The sequence below is a fragment of the Cheilinus undulatus genome, linkage group 1, assembly GCF_018320785.1.
Source record: "Cheilinus undulatus linkage group 1, ASM1832078v1, whole genome shotgun sequence".
In the NCBI taxonomy this organism is placed as follows: Eukaryota; Metazoa; Chordata; class Actinopteri; order Labriformes; family Labridae; genus Cheilinus; species Cheilinus undulatus.
The window spans coordinates 35,004,489-35,019,326 of NC_054865.1; the positions used below are offsets into that span (position 1 = coordinate 35,004,489).

The 14,838-nt window shown below is 40.3% G+C and overlaps 1 protein-coding gene across 1 annotated transcript in view; it reads left to right on the plus strand.

Moving 5' to 3' along the window:
- Positions 1 to 402: 402 nt before the first annotated feature.
- The window catches only part of aldh1a2 (aldehyde dehydrogenase 1 family, member A2), a 33,365-nt gene continuing 18,929 nt past the window's right edge, over positions 403 to 14,838 (plus strand). Inside the window, exons 1-4 of the mRNA XM_041788186.1 lie at positions 403 to 667; positions 8,650 to 8,754; positions 10,466 to 10,606; positions 11,000 to 11,129. Coding sequence (XP_041644120.1) covers positions 551 to 667; positions 8,650 to 8,754; positions 10,466 to 10,606; positions 11,000 to 11,129 — 493 coding nt within the window. The 5' untranslated portion in view covers positions 403 to 550. The remainder of the gene's footprint in view (positions 668 to 8,649; positions 8,755 to 10,465; positions 10,607 to 10,999; positions 11,130 to 14,838) is intronic.

The window sequence follows — 14,838 nt, forward strand, 5'->3', positions numbered from 1 at the left end:
GCCGTTTTGAAACACTTAGGTTGCAAGAAGACGTCATCAGACCATTGTGCTTCTAGGAATTTTCAAACGTCAATTTTGTAACTTTTTGGGCCAAAAATGTTCATTCTTAGACAATTATTGGTTTTATACTAGTTCAGGTGGCAGATGTGATTAAATATATTAGTAATAGCCTCGTTTGAGGATTATGGCGCCATGTGAATATGACCTGGGAGTTTCTTGTTTGTTCATGTTAGTGTGCGTTAAAGTGTAAAAGTAGCCTTTGGGTTAAAACAGGAAGGCTTTATCCATCGGTGAGTGAAAGCGGTTAAAAGTGAGAGTACCGGCAGATGGAGGTGGGTGGATGTGTTTCTCCTCCTTAACACGCATGGCTGAGGTCGTTTATGTAAATGCGTGAATTTAATTTTCAATAGGACAGCCCTTTTCTTTGCCCAATGAAAATGAACCGCGGCTGACACCTGGCTATAAACCCAGGAAGGAACCCAAAGTCCTGATCAGAAATCTGCTGAAAAAACTCCAGAGAGGCGCTGCAGGCAGACGAGAAGGAGACACGATGACTTCCAGTAAGATCGAGATCCCCGGAGAGGTGAAGAGCGACCCCGCTGCTCTCATGGCATCCCTCCAGCTGATGCCCTCCCCGGTGCCCAACCCGGAGATCAAGTATACCAAGGTCTGTTTCTCTACACACTCCACACACAACAACGAACCGCTTTACGCGTTAGCCAGCCCGCTCCTGCTCGCTACATGTCCGTGAATCTTTAACTCAAACTTTCCGTCAACTAAACTTTTTGTGCGTCAGCAGCTGACGCTTCGGTATCAGAGTAGAGGGAAGCTCACAGTGGAGCAGCTGAAGCCCTCAAAGTTCTTCGTGCGAAACTTTTTTTGACTTCAGTCATAATAAAATGACGATTAGACATTTGACAATGTCGAGAAGTTTATTCGGCGTCCACGTGCTCAGCACCAAATTATCTATAACCTCAGAGCAACGTAATGTAACGTCAACATTAATGGACATTTTATATCTTTCACTTGTTTAGATTTGTGGTTTGCCTGTAAGCGGGCTTGTTTCCTGATCTGACTAGAGTTGACGTATAATAAGAAGGTTTTTCTAAATGTAAGTCATTAATAATTGCTGATTTATCCTTAGTATAGGCTGATTGCTGGGCGTTAAATTGAATAAGCAACAAATAACGGTGTTTTTGAGAGAGTAATGCGCTTTACTAAGGGCGTGCCAGAGTTTAGGCTTGCTTTTGGAAATATTTTGAAATTATTTGCATCAGTATACACCTGTGGATTAACATTCATTATTTTATTATATAGTAATTTATAGGTCATTATAACTATATATTACATTTATTCTATGCTCAAGTCATGACTCAGGCCAGTATCTTTCAGGTTATTGCAAAAGAGTCCTATTTGTAGCAATTTATTTTCAATGTAAGTCGCCTGAATGTGTACAAGGAAGCTTATAATTGGATGCCTATCAAATTTAGATATTATAAGGGAAGAACCAAGGTTTAAATGAATATATAAATTTACCAATTTCTTTGAATGCATACGTTTGTTTTCAGAGGTTAGTAAGTGGTCATGTTTTTGGATCTTAATTTAATTGCAATATAAGCCAATGTGTGTGTTAACACAACCGGGACTTTTATGTCAGTGACCTCAGTAATTACAGCAAATTTTATTGCACATGGGTTATCCATATCCAAAGAATTGGCTGTGATTTAATTTATGATTTTTGTCATCCTCTAATAGGAAGAAAATTAAAATAAGTATTGATAATTTACGAGTTCCGTTTGTATGAATACACAATGACAGGTGTGTAGTAGGAAGAAAAGAAGGCAGGAATATTTGGAAAAGGAAAATTTAGTCAAAGAAAATTTTAACTCAGTAAATATGTTGCAGATATAACACAAAGTTTTTGATTTAAAAAATTGGCGCTGATAATATTAGTGTGGAATTCCTGTTTCTATCCAATGCTGTGCATACGTAGTTGCATTACAAAAATAATTCACATACTTTTTTTTTAACTTGGATATCTGAGCATTCCTGTCTGTGATTCCGCACAGCTCTACTGTAAGATTCGCTAATGTTTAAAAAAGCTAATTTGATAAGTCTTGCTCCATGTTTAAAAAGTAACTTACTTTAAAACTCTAAAATATAAATGTAAGTCATTTGTTAAAGATAATTTAGTTTCTCATAAGAATAATACACCACCTCATCCTCAGCCTTTGCAGTCAAGTCGTAGTCTGCTCCCGTTTTTGTGTTGCTACTGAACAGCTCTTACAGCTGCAGAACAAGTGTTCTTATGATCGTGAGATTAAAGGGCACATCTCATGGAGAACAGATTCATGATAGCGTTCATGATTGCTCTGTGTTAATGCATACCTCAGTGTTTTAAGAGCAAAGGGCACACTACTAAAGACAATGCCACATGCAGTTAAGACTTTGCTGAGTTGTAAGCCTTACATTCCCTCACAGTGCAGTGTCTTTTAGTTAAAGAGGAGGACACGATGGAAGGTGTACAGGAGGAAATTTAGGGAGCGACTTGGTGAATTAACCCCCAGGAATTTGGATCATCCAGTCCCTGATGGTTTGGTGGACACAGGGGGCAGAAGGGCCCTGATTTATGGGAACCCCTGGCGTGGGCTTTCCTCACACCCTGTTCCTGTTCTCCACCCCACTCACTTTGAGGGAAAAAGCCTGCACCATTCACAGGCCTGCAGAGTGTGTATGAAGCTGTTAGCTTCTCTACACATTTTCCTTAGCTATTATTTTTGACACCCTTATATTCAACTTTTCTGCAAAGTATTGCATTTTTCAAAATTACATAAAAATGCACCAAGACACTGTAACTTCTTTTTTTTTGTTTTGCAACGCTGAGATTACATCTTAGTGACCCTGGAAACTGAGATATGGCCGATACACTATCATCATTACTTAACACAGCCGCTTCTATAACTGGGAAGCATAAAAAAGGTTATTACAGTCAAGGTTTGCCCCTTGTCCTCTTCACCGAGTCATGAACTTCTCACCCTACGAGACACACGGATTGGCTCTCTCTTGTTTGCATCAATGCATCTATGATTTCAGATCTTTATTTATACATCCAAATAAGCAAAAACTGGTTGTTTTCATGCATCCTATTCCATGCAGCTAAGAGCATGAGGAGCAAAGCTATGCCTCGGCCTTACTCTCCCCTACCCCCACATTTCTATCGCTGGAGCTCCAACAGCTGGGTTACAAGACAGAAACAGTTTAAAGGTTGATAGGAGCACGGAGGAAGCCATAAATAAGAGAGTCATGATAGCTATTTATTGATGTTTTCCACTTGTGGTAGAGAGAACAGACTCTTGTTTTAAGAATAATGAAGTTAATGCTGCTTCTTTCTGGGTGAGAGTTGTGGTCTTAGTGGTTTTTCACACCGTTCAGTGATAAAGAGTTGTTAAAGGAGACACTTGGAGGGACAAATTTTACAAGACTGGGAATAAATGTGCTGCTTTTATGGTGGAAAAGTGTAGAAATGTTGGTGTGTGTGTTTTAAATGCAAGTGAAAGCTCAACAAGTAATTTACCCTTTTTTATGTAAAAATGTATTTTGCAAACCCTTTCCTTTTTAAAAAAAATGATGATGTGAAGTTGATTTAAAGCTTTAAGAGTGATTGCATTTTGGCTAAAAAATGTTAAAGCATGATTTATATCTCCTGCTTTCTTCCACTCTTTGATAGGGTAATGACCTAAAAGATTAGTTAGGACCAGTTGTAGGTTCACATTGTGCCACAGAAGTCTTAACTTAATCAAATAATCTACATTTTCTTTGTTGCTCTGCTTATGGTGGCATTAGTGCACTTTCTCCCTAGGAACCTGTGCAGAACCTGCCTGCAGCAGCCTGGTGTGTGTTTGTAGAGCGGCCTGTACGGAGACATCTTCTCAGTTTGGATGAGGCTCCATCAATCTGTCACTGATTGAGATAGCACAGATGGAGGCTTGGGGCTCCCCGATGCTAGGTGCTGTCCACTGGGGTGTAAATTATGAGCCGCTCTCACTGTGTGGGTTAGTGGCCCTTCCTTGCCAGAGCCTGACCTGCAGCTCTGGACTTTTTCACTTCAAAACCAGCATCTTACTGTGATGGAGATCAAACAGAGCCAAAGTTAAGGGGATACTGTGCAACTAAATGATTTATCACAACGTGCACAGCGAGAACTCTCCCAGCCTCCTCCTCCTCCTTTTCTCTTCCTTTGCTTACACAATCTCTCCGCTCTCACACACATGACCACAGACTCTCTATACTCTTTGATTGTGACAGGGTAAGTGTGCACCTCCATTAACGTGTCTGTTGGTGTGAAATGCCCACTTGTGCAGCGAGTGTAAATTATCATCTTAGCAGACACGTCAACATCATGTCCCCTGTCTCTTAATCACTGTGTGAGGAAGAGCAGTGACAGCGAGGTTACCCTGTTAACTTCCCACACCTTCACTTGCGTGGCCCCTCTTGACAAGGAACGTGTAAATCCTTACGTGTCATTATGAAAAACACTCTGCTTCATAAATCTGTTAAGAGAGGCTCTTTCTTCGGCCACAGCAGTGACACGAGTACTCCTCTGCATGCTTGCTCGTCTGTGGAAAACGTCACAGTTCTTAAAAATTACTTCCTCTTTGTGCACAGATCCCAGGAGAAAAACTACCGTTCTTTAAACATTCCCTTGACCTGAGATATAGAGGAATGGTTAAGTACACAGGAAACCCATCAAACTTCAGATGTTCAAAGGAAAAATAAAACACAGGAGGGGAGGGGAGAGGGCAATTTTACTGTTGATTCATGAAAATGTAGCTGCATGCAGCCTTTGTTTCCACTACCAATCATTTCATCTCATCAAGACTGTAGATTAAAATCTGTTTTATTCTGTGTAGTGAAAAATCTTTAGATTAAGGCTGAACAGCTATATGTCTATGCTGTGTATGGTGGATACATTTTGAGTGTCTGCTGGATTAAATAGGCTGGCTAAAACATGTATACATTGACCTTTATTATCCTTAAACATTTTTGAGGCCTTGAATGAAATTTGGGCGTTAGATATTTATTTGGAGACAAAACAGTTGCATGACTCCATGAATCCCCTATGTGGCTTTTTAAAGAAATGGGTATGATTTCATCCTTAGGAAGACAGATATCCAAACTTGTCTGCTTCTGCAGTGACGTGCTCTGTCTGCTGCAGTTTAAACTACTGGAGGAAATCCATCAAATGAGTGAATCTGCTGAAAAAGTGAACAAGAACTTGTCAGTAATTACAGCCTTGTGTCAAATTAGTGTTTCTAGCATAACTTCTGAGTCAGACCCCCCTGCCCACACACACCAGTGAGACAAAGACATTTGCCAGGCAGTGACAGCCAGGTCGCCCTCGCCAAACCCAGGAGCGCAGGCTGGCATTGTGTGTGTGAATGAAGAAACATGAAGGCTCTGTGGTGTCAGATGTGGAAAGAAGAAGCACAAAAAAAAAATGCCAGCTGGTCTCCACTTTCACATGCTCTCCTCTCACTTGTAACAGTAGTAATTATAAGAGTTTTGAAAGCCGTCCAGGACCAGGGAGGAAACCGAGGTCCTGTGATAGGGGAGGATATGAAACTTCCTGCGCAGACGAGGGCTGCAGGTGCCCGGCTCGGACTCGTCTGGCTATGGAATCTTGGCATGTTGTGTATAAACACGCACACACATATTTAAACCCCTTACACTCCCACCCCCAGCCTTTACACATCAACCCAACCCACCCCTTGTCTTAACCCCCCACCCCCGCCTTATCCCCCATGTTTAAAAAAAAAAGGCAAGTCCTGAGTAGCAAAACACATCCCTTCAGCCGTCAGCATCCGAGCTGTGAGAAGAAGCAAGGAGCCAAACAGATGTTTTGTTGGCTGCAGGAAGTATTTTCAGCATTGCATATTTCCCTTCCCTGCAACATGAATTAACAATTTAAAAAAAACATGCAAAGAATTATTAACTTTTTTACAGCATGTGCAAAAATCGTGATTATTTTCTAAAAATTATTATAAGACATCAAATAAAAAATCAGTTAACAGACAACAATATGTAGCTGATGCGATGAATATCATGTGCATTATGCTTCATAATGTCTCTGGCTTTCTCTTTGTGATGTGAAGGACAGCTTTTGTAGAAAAGCATCAGAGTTTCTAAATGTTTGCAGCTGCATTGTGGCCCTTGTTGAAAGACTTGACCTGCATGGAAATGGCTAAGCTGTTTACCACATAAGGCCTTCACACTGTGTGTTAACCATCATGTGTGTAAACAAACTGTTTTTTGCAGTTTTGATATCATTATTTAGCCCATGTGAGTCTTTTTGACTGGTAATGAAATAGATTGAAACTGCTCCTTTATGAGCATCAGGAAAAAAGAGATTGTTTCTGTAAAGATGTTTTTATTGCCTGTAACTGCAGCTTCTGGTTGGGTGTCAGACAAGCAATTTTAGTGCGGACTGTAAAAATAGCCCTTTTTGCATTTTTTTAAAACACAAATATTAACAATAGGAGATTAAATGTAATATTTAAATAAAGCAGGATAAACATGCACTGTCAAAAGTTGTATAAAGAAAAGAGGTGAAGCTTTGTCAACGGGGGGGCGGTAAATCTGCGCAAGCCAAACGTTCTTCACAGGAGCTTTAAAGTAAAAAAAAAAACATGTTATCTATGTTTACAACCTCATCAGAAGTTGCACTATCCTTACAAAAGCATGAAATTTGTAATTTTGAAAATGACTTCTCTCTCTTGTCTCTACAACTGAAGTTAACTCTAAGTTCTCAGATTTTTGTAAACATGAAACGATCATGCATAGTGGTAACAACGACCCCGCAGGGAATGGGAAAGAAAACACCATTAGTCATTTAAAAAATGTGCACTTTGTTTCATTCTTGTGTTCTAAATGATCCTAAAAGCAATTTTAAGAACCCTTGAGAGTTGATTTGTGCTTCGGCCCTGTCATCTTAATCAAGTCCCTGAATGGAACGAGACAAAAGTGCAACACCAGTCCAAGCCCAGAAAGAGGGCCTAGCCAAGCGGCGGCTGACAGTTGTCCTTTTCTGCCCATGATTTAGGTGGCGGCCCACTCCACTGTTCTCCGGCTTCATCCGTTCTCCTTCAGCAGCGCCTTGTGAGCAGGGTTACGCTTCGCATAAAGCTACCCACGGTCTGCATTCCTGCTCGGACTGTTCAGGCTGTCAGGGGGCTCCTCTTGATTTAGGGTGCCCCACTTCAGTGGCCCCTACAATAAATTTAAAAACTAATTCAGTGCTCTACAGGACTTTCTGTTTTTGTAGCTGGCCCTCTGCTCCTTATCGTTACTGACAATTTTATGAAGTGCTCCTAATGAGCATCAGATTAAAGGTGACCTCTGGTGGAAGGCGCCTGAGAGAACTCCAGGCCTGTCTTTCTCTAAATGAGAAGGGGGGTGGATGTGTGGGTACAAAGAAGTATAGGAGTGTTTCTGTTATGTATCGTTCTGTAGGTTGGTACATACAGATACTGAACACCTTAAATGTCTGTGTTTGAGTTATGCATGCACGCATTATGTTTTTGTGAGCTGTGGGAATGAAGAGGAGGAGGAAGGGATGTGTTCGCCACACTCCAACAGCCTCATACCAACCTGAAAGTAAACATGGCTAACAGTTTATAGCCAATTAAATAGTACTTAGAGCTGAGCGTTTATGGGGGTAAACATGTTGGGGAGTTTAGGGAGGCTCAGAGTGGTGGGATACTCTCGCTCTACTCTCAGGTTTGATCCTCTGAAGTAGAAGGATGGTAAGAGCACATGTATACAACGAGGGAGATTTGTGCCAGCAGATGTTATCCTTGCACTCAATCTATTAGGCAGACTGACAGCCATTAAAAACAGAGTGTGAGTAGTTGTCCTAATGGATCCAAACATGTCAGAAAAGAAGGAGCTATCCTATTTTTCTCTGTATTTTAAATTATAGCAGTTTTTTAAACCAGTGTAAGAGAATCTTGCTTGAATTAAATGTGAAATAATTCCAGCTTTGTGCTTCTGTAAACATTATGTTTTTCTTTTTTGGACTTAAAAGATGTTGAATAAGTCCTGTTTGAAGAGCCAGGTAGTTGTTTAATGGAAGACTAGCTTTAACGCATCACAGGAACCAAGAGCGGCACGTGTTTTATGATCTCGTAAACGAGCAGTGATGTTGTGAAACGTGTGTCTGTGTGCTTGGGGGTGGAGGGGATGGGCGTGTAGGTGGGGGTCTGGTGTCTGATAGGGATTTATCTACACCCCCCCTAACACCCACCCCTTTGTCTGGATGGTGGAGGACTCCCCAGAGAGCAATGCTGGACAGGCAGGAATCTCTGTCCAGATTTCCAGAGATTCTCCCATATCCCTTACACAAGAGCTGGGAACGCTGCTGTTACTCTTTAACACGCTCCAGTACAAGCAGGTCAATGCAGCCAACATGGTGTGATAGAATTATTTCCAAACAAATATTTAGAAAAGATTAATGAACACAGCAATCATGGCCAACTTGATCTCAGTTGGTTTGCACACTAAACGGCACACTCTTTAAAAACAATCTGTGCGTGTGATTTTACCAAAGAAACATTGCATCTGTTTACAAAAATATTTCTTTTTCTTCTGCAGATTTTTATCAACAATGAATGGCAGGACTCAGTCAGTGGGAAGGTCTTTCCAACCTACAACCCTGCTACAGGAGAGCAGATCTGTGAAGTCCAGGAAGCAGACAAGGTAAGTACTTCACAGCATGCAATCTTATCTTTAAAAACTGTGTTTTCTTACTGCTGATCTTTTCAGAGTAGGGAGAATCATCTTGGAAACTAAGGGTGTTAATGTGACTATATGTAGTTGAGTAGTTATCTAGGTTAGATAACTACTCAAAAGATGATTAAATTCATAAAATATGAGGAGGACAAAAGTTGGGTTATTTTTTACATCTACCCCAAAACATCAACATTGCAACAGTTTTGTCAGGAATGACTAAATGTTTGAACTGTTTTCTTTTTCTTTTTAACAGCAATCCACCTGATCGTCATTGCTATTAAATATGATGCATAATAAACACATACTTGTCAGTCCATTCCTGATTAAATCTGCAGTTTTATGTGTTGCTTCAGACTCTTGGGGTATAAAATTTTCCTGTCTGAGAATCAAAATGGCACACCTGTTTCCTGCATGTTTCTCGCCAATCAAGAAGCAGCATAGCAGCGTCAAACCCAGCGATGGACAACATGGGAGCCCCAGAAATATGTAGCTTATATATTAAATTGCCCACTTCTAGCTGGCTGCAGTATAGGCATTAGGGACTAATCTCACTGCTAATGTCTAAAAAATACTTACATTTTTTTGTTCATGTTTGTTTGAAAGTCTGGGGAAGCATCTGCTCAGATAAAAAAGCTGACCCTTGTACAAATCTAGTTAATGACCCCTGCTTTATAGTATGAAGGCATGAGCAATTACATTTGTTATATTAATCTTTAATAAGGTGAATTTTTATGCATTTTTGTTGGTGTTTTCACAATGCATTTCTGCGACAGCACCAAAATGAAGCTCCACCATCATTAGATCTAGAGACATTCATATTTATAACCACAAATGCATGGTATTTAGTCCCCCTGCCTGTTATTTCACATTGTGTTACAGCTTTGTGGCAGCACAAGAGAGCATGGCACAGCGCTTTGCTACTCCACTGGCACCACTAATTCATCCATAACTCATTAACTCCTCTGTTACTAGCTTTAAAGGCGGCAAAGATGGGGATCACTTCATCCTCCCATTACACCTCCACAGTGTTCATAGTGAAGGCAAAACATCACAGGAGCAAAATTATCACTGCTTGAAACCGCACTGTGAATGAGCCTTACATTAGTAGTGCTTTAATGTCGTAGTTGTTCTAAGTAGAGCAGGGCGGATGATTTTTTTCATTACAGTTTAATTATTAACAATAAGTCATATTTTATTGAAGTAAGTATAAGTATACCAATACCATAAGAAATAATTACAGTTGTTGAGTGAACTTAGTGAGGAAAGAGTCAAAAATTCCCCCTGAATAGTAGTTGAGTAAATGTACAAAACTATATAATTGAATATAAGTGTAAAAATATACAAACTTCAGTAATTTGTTGAGTCATTTTATTCCAGTGGGGAGTTAAAAATGAAAGTTCAATCTCAGTTTTTTCTCCTCACAACAGCCCCCCTTTAACTTTTAACTTTTATTAACTATATGTTTCCAACAGTCAGGAAAGCAAGTGCACAACAATGCCAGTCTATAGTTACTAGTGATAAAGGAAATAAATGAAATTGTTGTGGCCCAGAATTTGCAGAGAAACATGTAGATAAAGCTGACATCAGAAGACAAACTTTGCTTGTTAAAATGGGTTAAAAAGTTCCCCCTGTTTTCCAGCTCAGGTAGGGTGATAAGTGTCTTTCTCTTTTTTCACAGGCTGATGTTGATAAAGCTGTGCAGGCGGCCCATCTTGCCTTTTCTTTGGGCTCTGTGTGGCGAAGAATGGATGCATCGGAGAGGGGTCGCCTGCTGTCGAAGCTGGCTGATCTAGTGGAGAGAGACAGTGTCTATCTTGCAGTAAGTAAAGATATTCTTCAGCATGAAGTTAGGAGCTTCAACCATATCAACATGATTATAATAAACTAGACTGAAAATGCTGTATGTCCTTTGTTCATTAGTCTGTTTACTTCACTCTTATGTAATTTAATATATGTTCCTCCCTTTGTTAATAACGCCCTTTCGTTTCTTTTCCTGAGTAACCCCAATGTTAAGAAATATATGTAAACAGACTTGCTTTGCCCTAAAGAGAATATATAACTGTGACTCAGGGGCTGTATTTGTAGTTTTGTATTATCTTAGTTTCACATTTCACTCATGGGAGATTGTAAAAGCTGGACTAGTATGGAGTTATGTGAGGCTCACAAGGTTATATCACATATTACTCAAACCTCTCCCCCTGTCTCTCTTCAGACTATTGAGTCACTGAACAGTGGGAAGCCTTTCCTGCCCACCCTGTTTGTGGACCTCCAAGGGACCATAAAGACACTGAGGTACTTTGCTGGATACGCAGACAAGATCCATGGCACCTCCATTCCTATGGGTGAGTTTTCCCTCTGAGCACTGCAGCAGAGTTTAAGAAAGATGGATGGATTAGTGACGAGGTAGCGTGGTGGTGGGAGGGCACTTTTTAACAGAAGTGCATAAGAAGGGATCAGGCCTCAAACTCTGGTAAAACAGTTTGTATTAACCTGCTGAAGACTGATGTACTTTAATCATCCAGTAAATGGGTTTTTGGACTCTCACGGACAATAGAAAAAAGCTTAAAGATATAGTTTGTAATTTTTAGCCAAGTAGCATTCAGTAGAACAAACTTGGTAAAAATAAAACAAAATATTTATAGTAGACCTATCTTAAGTTGTGTTTTTTCACAATCCGATTAAAATTATTCTGACTGGAGATTTAACCTTCTCTGTTCACATTAATGCTAAAAGACGTAATCCAATTCAGATGTGCTGCTCATGCATCATACATTTGATCTGAATAAAAATTCTCTGACATGTGCAGTATCATCCCACCGCTCAAATGTATCAAATGTTTGCTGTAGAAGAAGAAAGTCTCCTTCTACGCCTTTGTTGTAAACAAACCGCTGTCTCTTTATAGAATGATTTTATTCAGAATGGAGTGTTTACATGACAAATTTGTTTTTCAGATCAGGCTTTTATTCTGATCACAAGTGGTCCATGTAAACATAGGTACTGGTACCTGTTTTTTTTAAATTCCACTGGTTGCCACAGTTACCACCATAAGTGAGTATCACAATCTAGAATCGGACGGTTAGATGTTGCTAATATTCCTACACATTTTACACATTGTTCCCTGAAAAGTCAAGACTGAAATATCGCCATCTTAAATGTGAAGATGACAAACTAGTTTTCAAACTACTAACTCTTTAAACCTTCATTCATAAGGAAGCATCATTTTTGAATGTCTGATTATGTGTTTGGCCACCTGAGGGATAAACTATTTGGCCTTCTCCTTTTTGCTCTATTAGGGTCTCCACCCTCTTTAGGAAATATATTCCTCTTAAATATCTTTCTTTCCACGATGATGATAATGAACATCTGAAAGCAGGGATGGGACCGATCCGATCCAATATCGGTATTGGGTCCAATATGGACGTAATTAATAGATCGGATATCTGACTGACGGCGCCAATCCAAGTGACCGATCCAAAACCATTCTACAGTTTGCGGTAGACCATGAACTCACCGCACTCTAACACCAGACAGTCTGTGTGTTACTGAGCTAGTATTAGATAGGATGTTCTTAGCGGTATAATTACCTGGTCGATTAAACGTTAATCTATATTTAGAATAGTCAAAACTAATCTAAAGATGAGAGAACACAGAGAAGAGTGGGTGCGATGTTAGCCTGATAATACAGCGTGGCTAGTGCTAGCGCCTTCGTTCCTCTTTGCAGATTAATAACGTACTTTGATATTTGGCTTCTTTTCACTTTGGGTGAGTAGTCAGACGTGAGTTTAACCCTCGACAACCAACATACCACTTTATTACCCACGCCGATAAAATCGGCAGGGTTGTGTAAAGGGTTTTGTATCTTTGTGTGTTTGTTTGTTTCTTTGTTTGTATGTGTACAAGATAACTCGAGAACGGAAAGTCGGATCTTCACCAAACTTTCAGGGAATATTGGGATAGTGACAGGGAAGAATCGATTAGATTTTGGTGATGATCCGCACACCCATTCGATTTTTCTCGGACTTCGAAATTTTGAACACCATAGTAATCAATGGGAGCGTTCCTTGGTGGCACTGCTTAGGCGTGGGTCTGCCGCCTCAGACGTCCATTCTAGTTTCCATTTACTCCTTTGGAAAACTGTCATACCGCAGTCTTCCTAGGCTAACTGCTCGGCCGTTAGGCACCAACGACCTTCTGATTGTTTACATCCTGTGAAGGGTCAGAGAGGAAGGCTGCGGCCATTAACTGAAGCGACAGCGTTCTCTAGGGGTGGGAAGTTCATTAAACACTATTATAGACAGGGATTTCAAGCCCGTGTTCATAAAAAATGATAGGTAATTAGTTTAACTGACTAGTAAATCAATATTTAGTAGTAGTTCAAATCTATTGGAACTGAGAAAAAGTAGATCGGTGCATCCCTGTCTGAAAGCAACATCAATGAGTGGTATAGTTGTAAAAATCTTTTAAACTTTAAACTGACACTTTTCAATACCAATACTGGTACCATCTTTTTTTTATTTTACCAAGTTTACTAGTATCAAAAGATGCCTCAACCTGGAAAACTACATCTATTTCAAGATGTAGGAGAGGAGTGAACCCATCAAAAAGTACAGGCAAACTAATGCACACTGTGCAAATTGCACAAATTAATACCAGTGTTTCCTACCTAAACATTGCTTATCCCAGGTTGTTCCCAACCTTTTTCTTTGGGGCACCCCCTACTTGTATTGTAAAAAGTGGTGAGCCCCCACCCAGGGACCCAAATCAGGAAGAATATTATTGCATTCCTGTTAAAGATAAACGCGACTTGAATTGTTGAATTGCTATTACCAAAAGACCTTTTTGTAACCCATCCAGTAAGTATCTTACCTTGATTTTAGTTAATATATGCAATATATTTTGGTTGGGAACCAAAGGCCTATGCTATCAATCCATCCATTCCCTCCGCTCATCCAAAGCCAGGTTGTGGTGGCAGCAGGCTTAGCAAGCTGGCCCCGGCATCCTTCCACCCATCAACATTTTCCGTCACCCCCTGGGAGATCCCCAGGAGTTCCCAGGCCAGAAGAGATATATGTAAACCCCTGCTGCAAATTCTGTCTACCCCGGGTTCTCCACCTGGATAGACCCTGTTGGACCCCCACCTGCAGGGATGGGAATGAGGGTTGGGTGCAGTGTATGCTGGGTGGTTAGACATCACACCTAAGGCTGAGGAGAAGTAGGCCAAGCCCCCGCCTTGGTGTGCTCATCTACAGTGACAATGCTGAAACAGTGCAGGAGTTTTTCTTCAACTTTTTGAGAATTCAAAACATGAAATTACCCAATAATGGATGCTCAAAACTTATTTTTTGCTGTCATGCTATCAATATCTTTTAAGTTAAATTAAATCAGTGAGCTAAATCAGTAAATGAAAATAGTTTAGTCATTGTTGTTTGATCCTTTTGTAATATAAATTTACTTTAAAACATTTTGGGTATTCAGTTAAATAAAAGGAAAGACTTTCTAGAAAACATTTGCTGAAAGTCAGCATTAAGGTATCAAATGGTCGTTAAAAACAAACTAACATTCATTGTCCAAAGAAGGCTGCCATCAATGTCGCCCTCTGAGGCAGTTGAAACTGAGAGTGGTGGAGGGGAAAGTTGGCCGTCAGTTTCAACAGGAATCTCAAAGAAGGCAAACAGAAAAAGAGAGAGGACATGGGAAACCTCCTGATACCACTGCATTGTCCCTCTCAAAGCTTCTCTTGCTCATTGCTGCCAAACCCACCTCGGTGAGCTCGGGCCGACAGCCCAGGGCTTCGGTTTAAGCTTTATTTCTCTTGTAGACTGTCAGAGAAAATAAGCAGGGTATTCCTGTAGCTAGTGTGATGTAAGGATGTCAGTAATAATGTTTGTTCACCTGTCAGGACATCTATTATGAATAAGCCCTCAGCATTTATTTGTCTTGCACATTACGCTGAGCTTCCTGTGTTAAACATGTATCACAGACATTAAATGAATGGGTAGTGTCATTATGTGGAGCACCTTTGGCTACACAGTTTGGTATAGTTTACGTTGC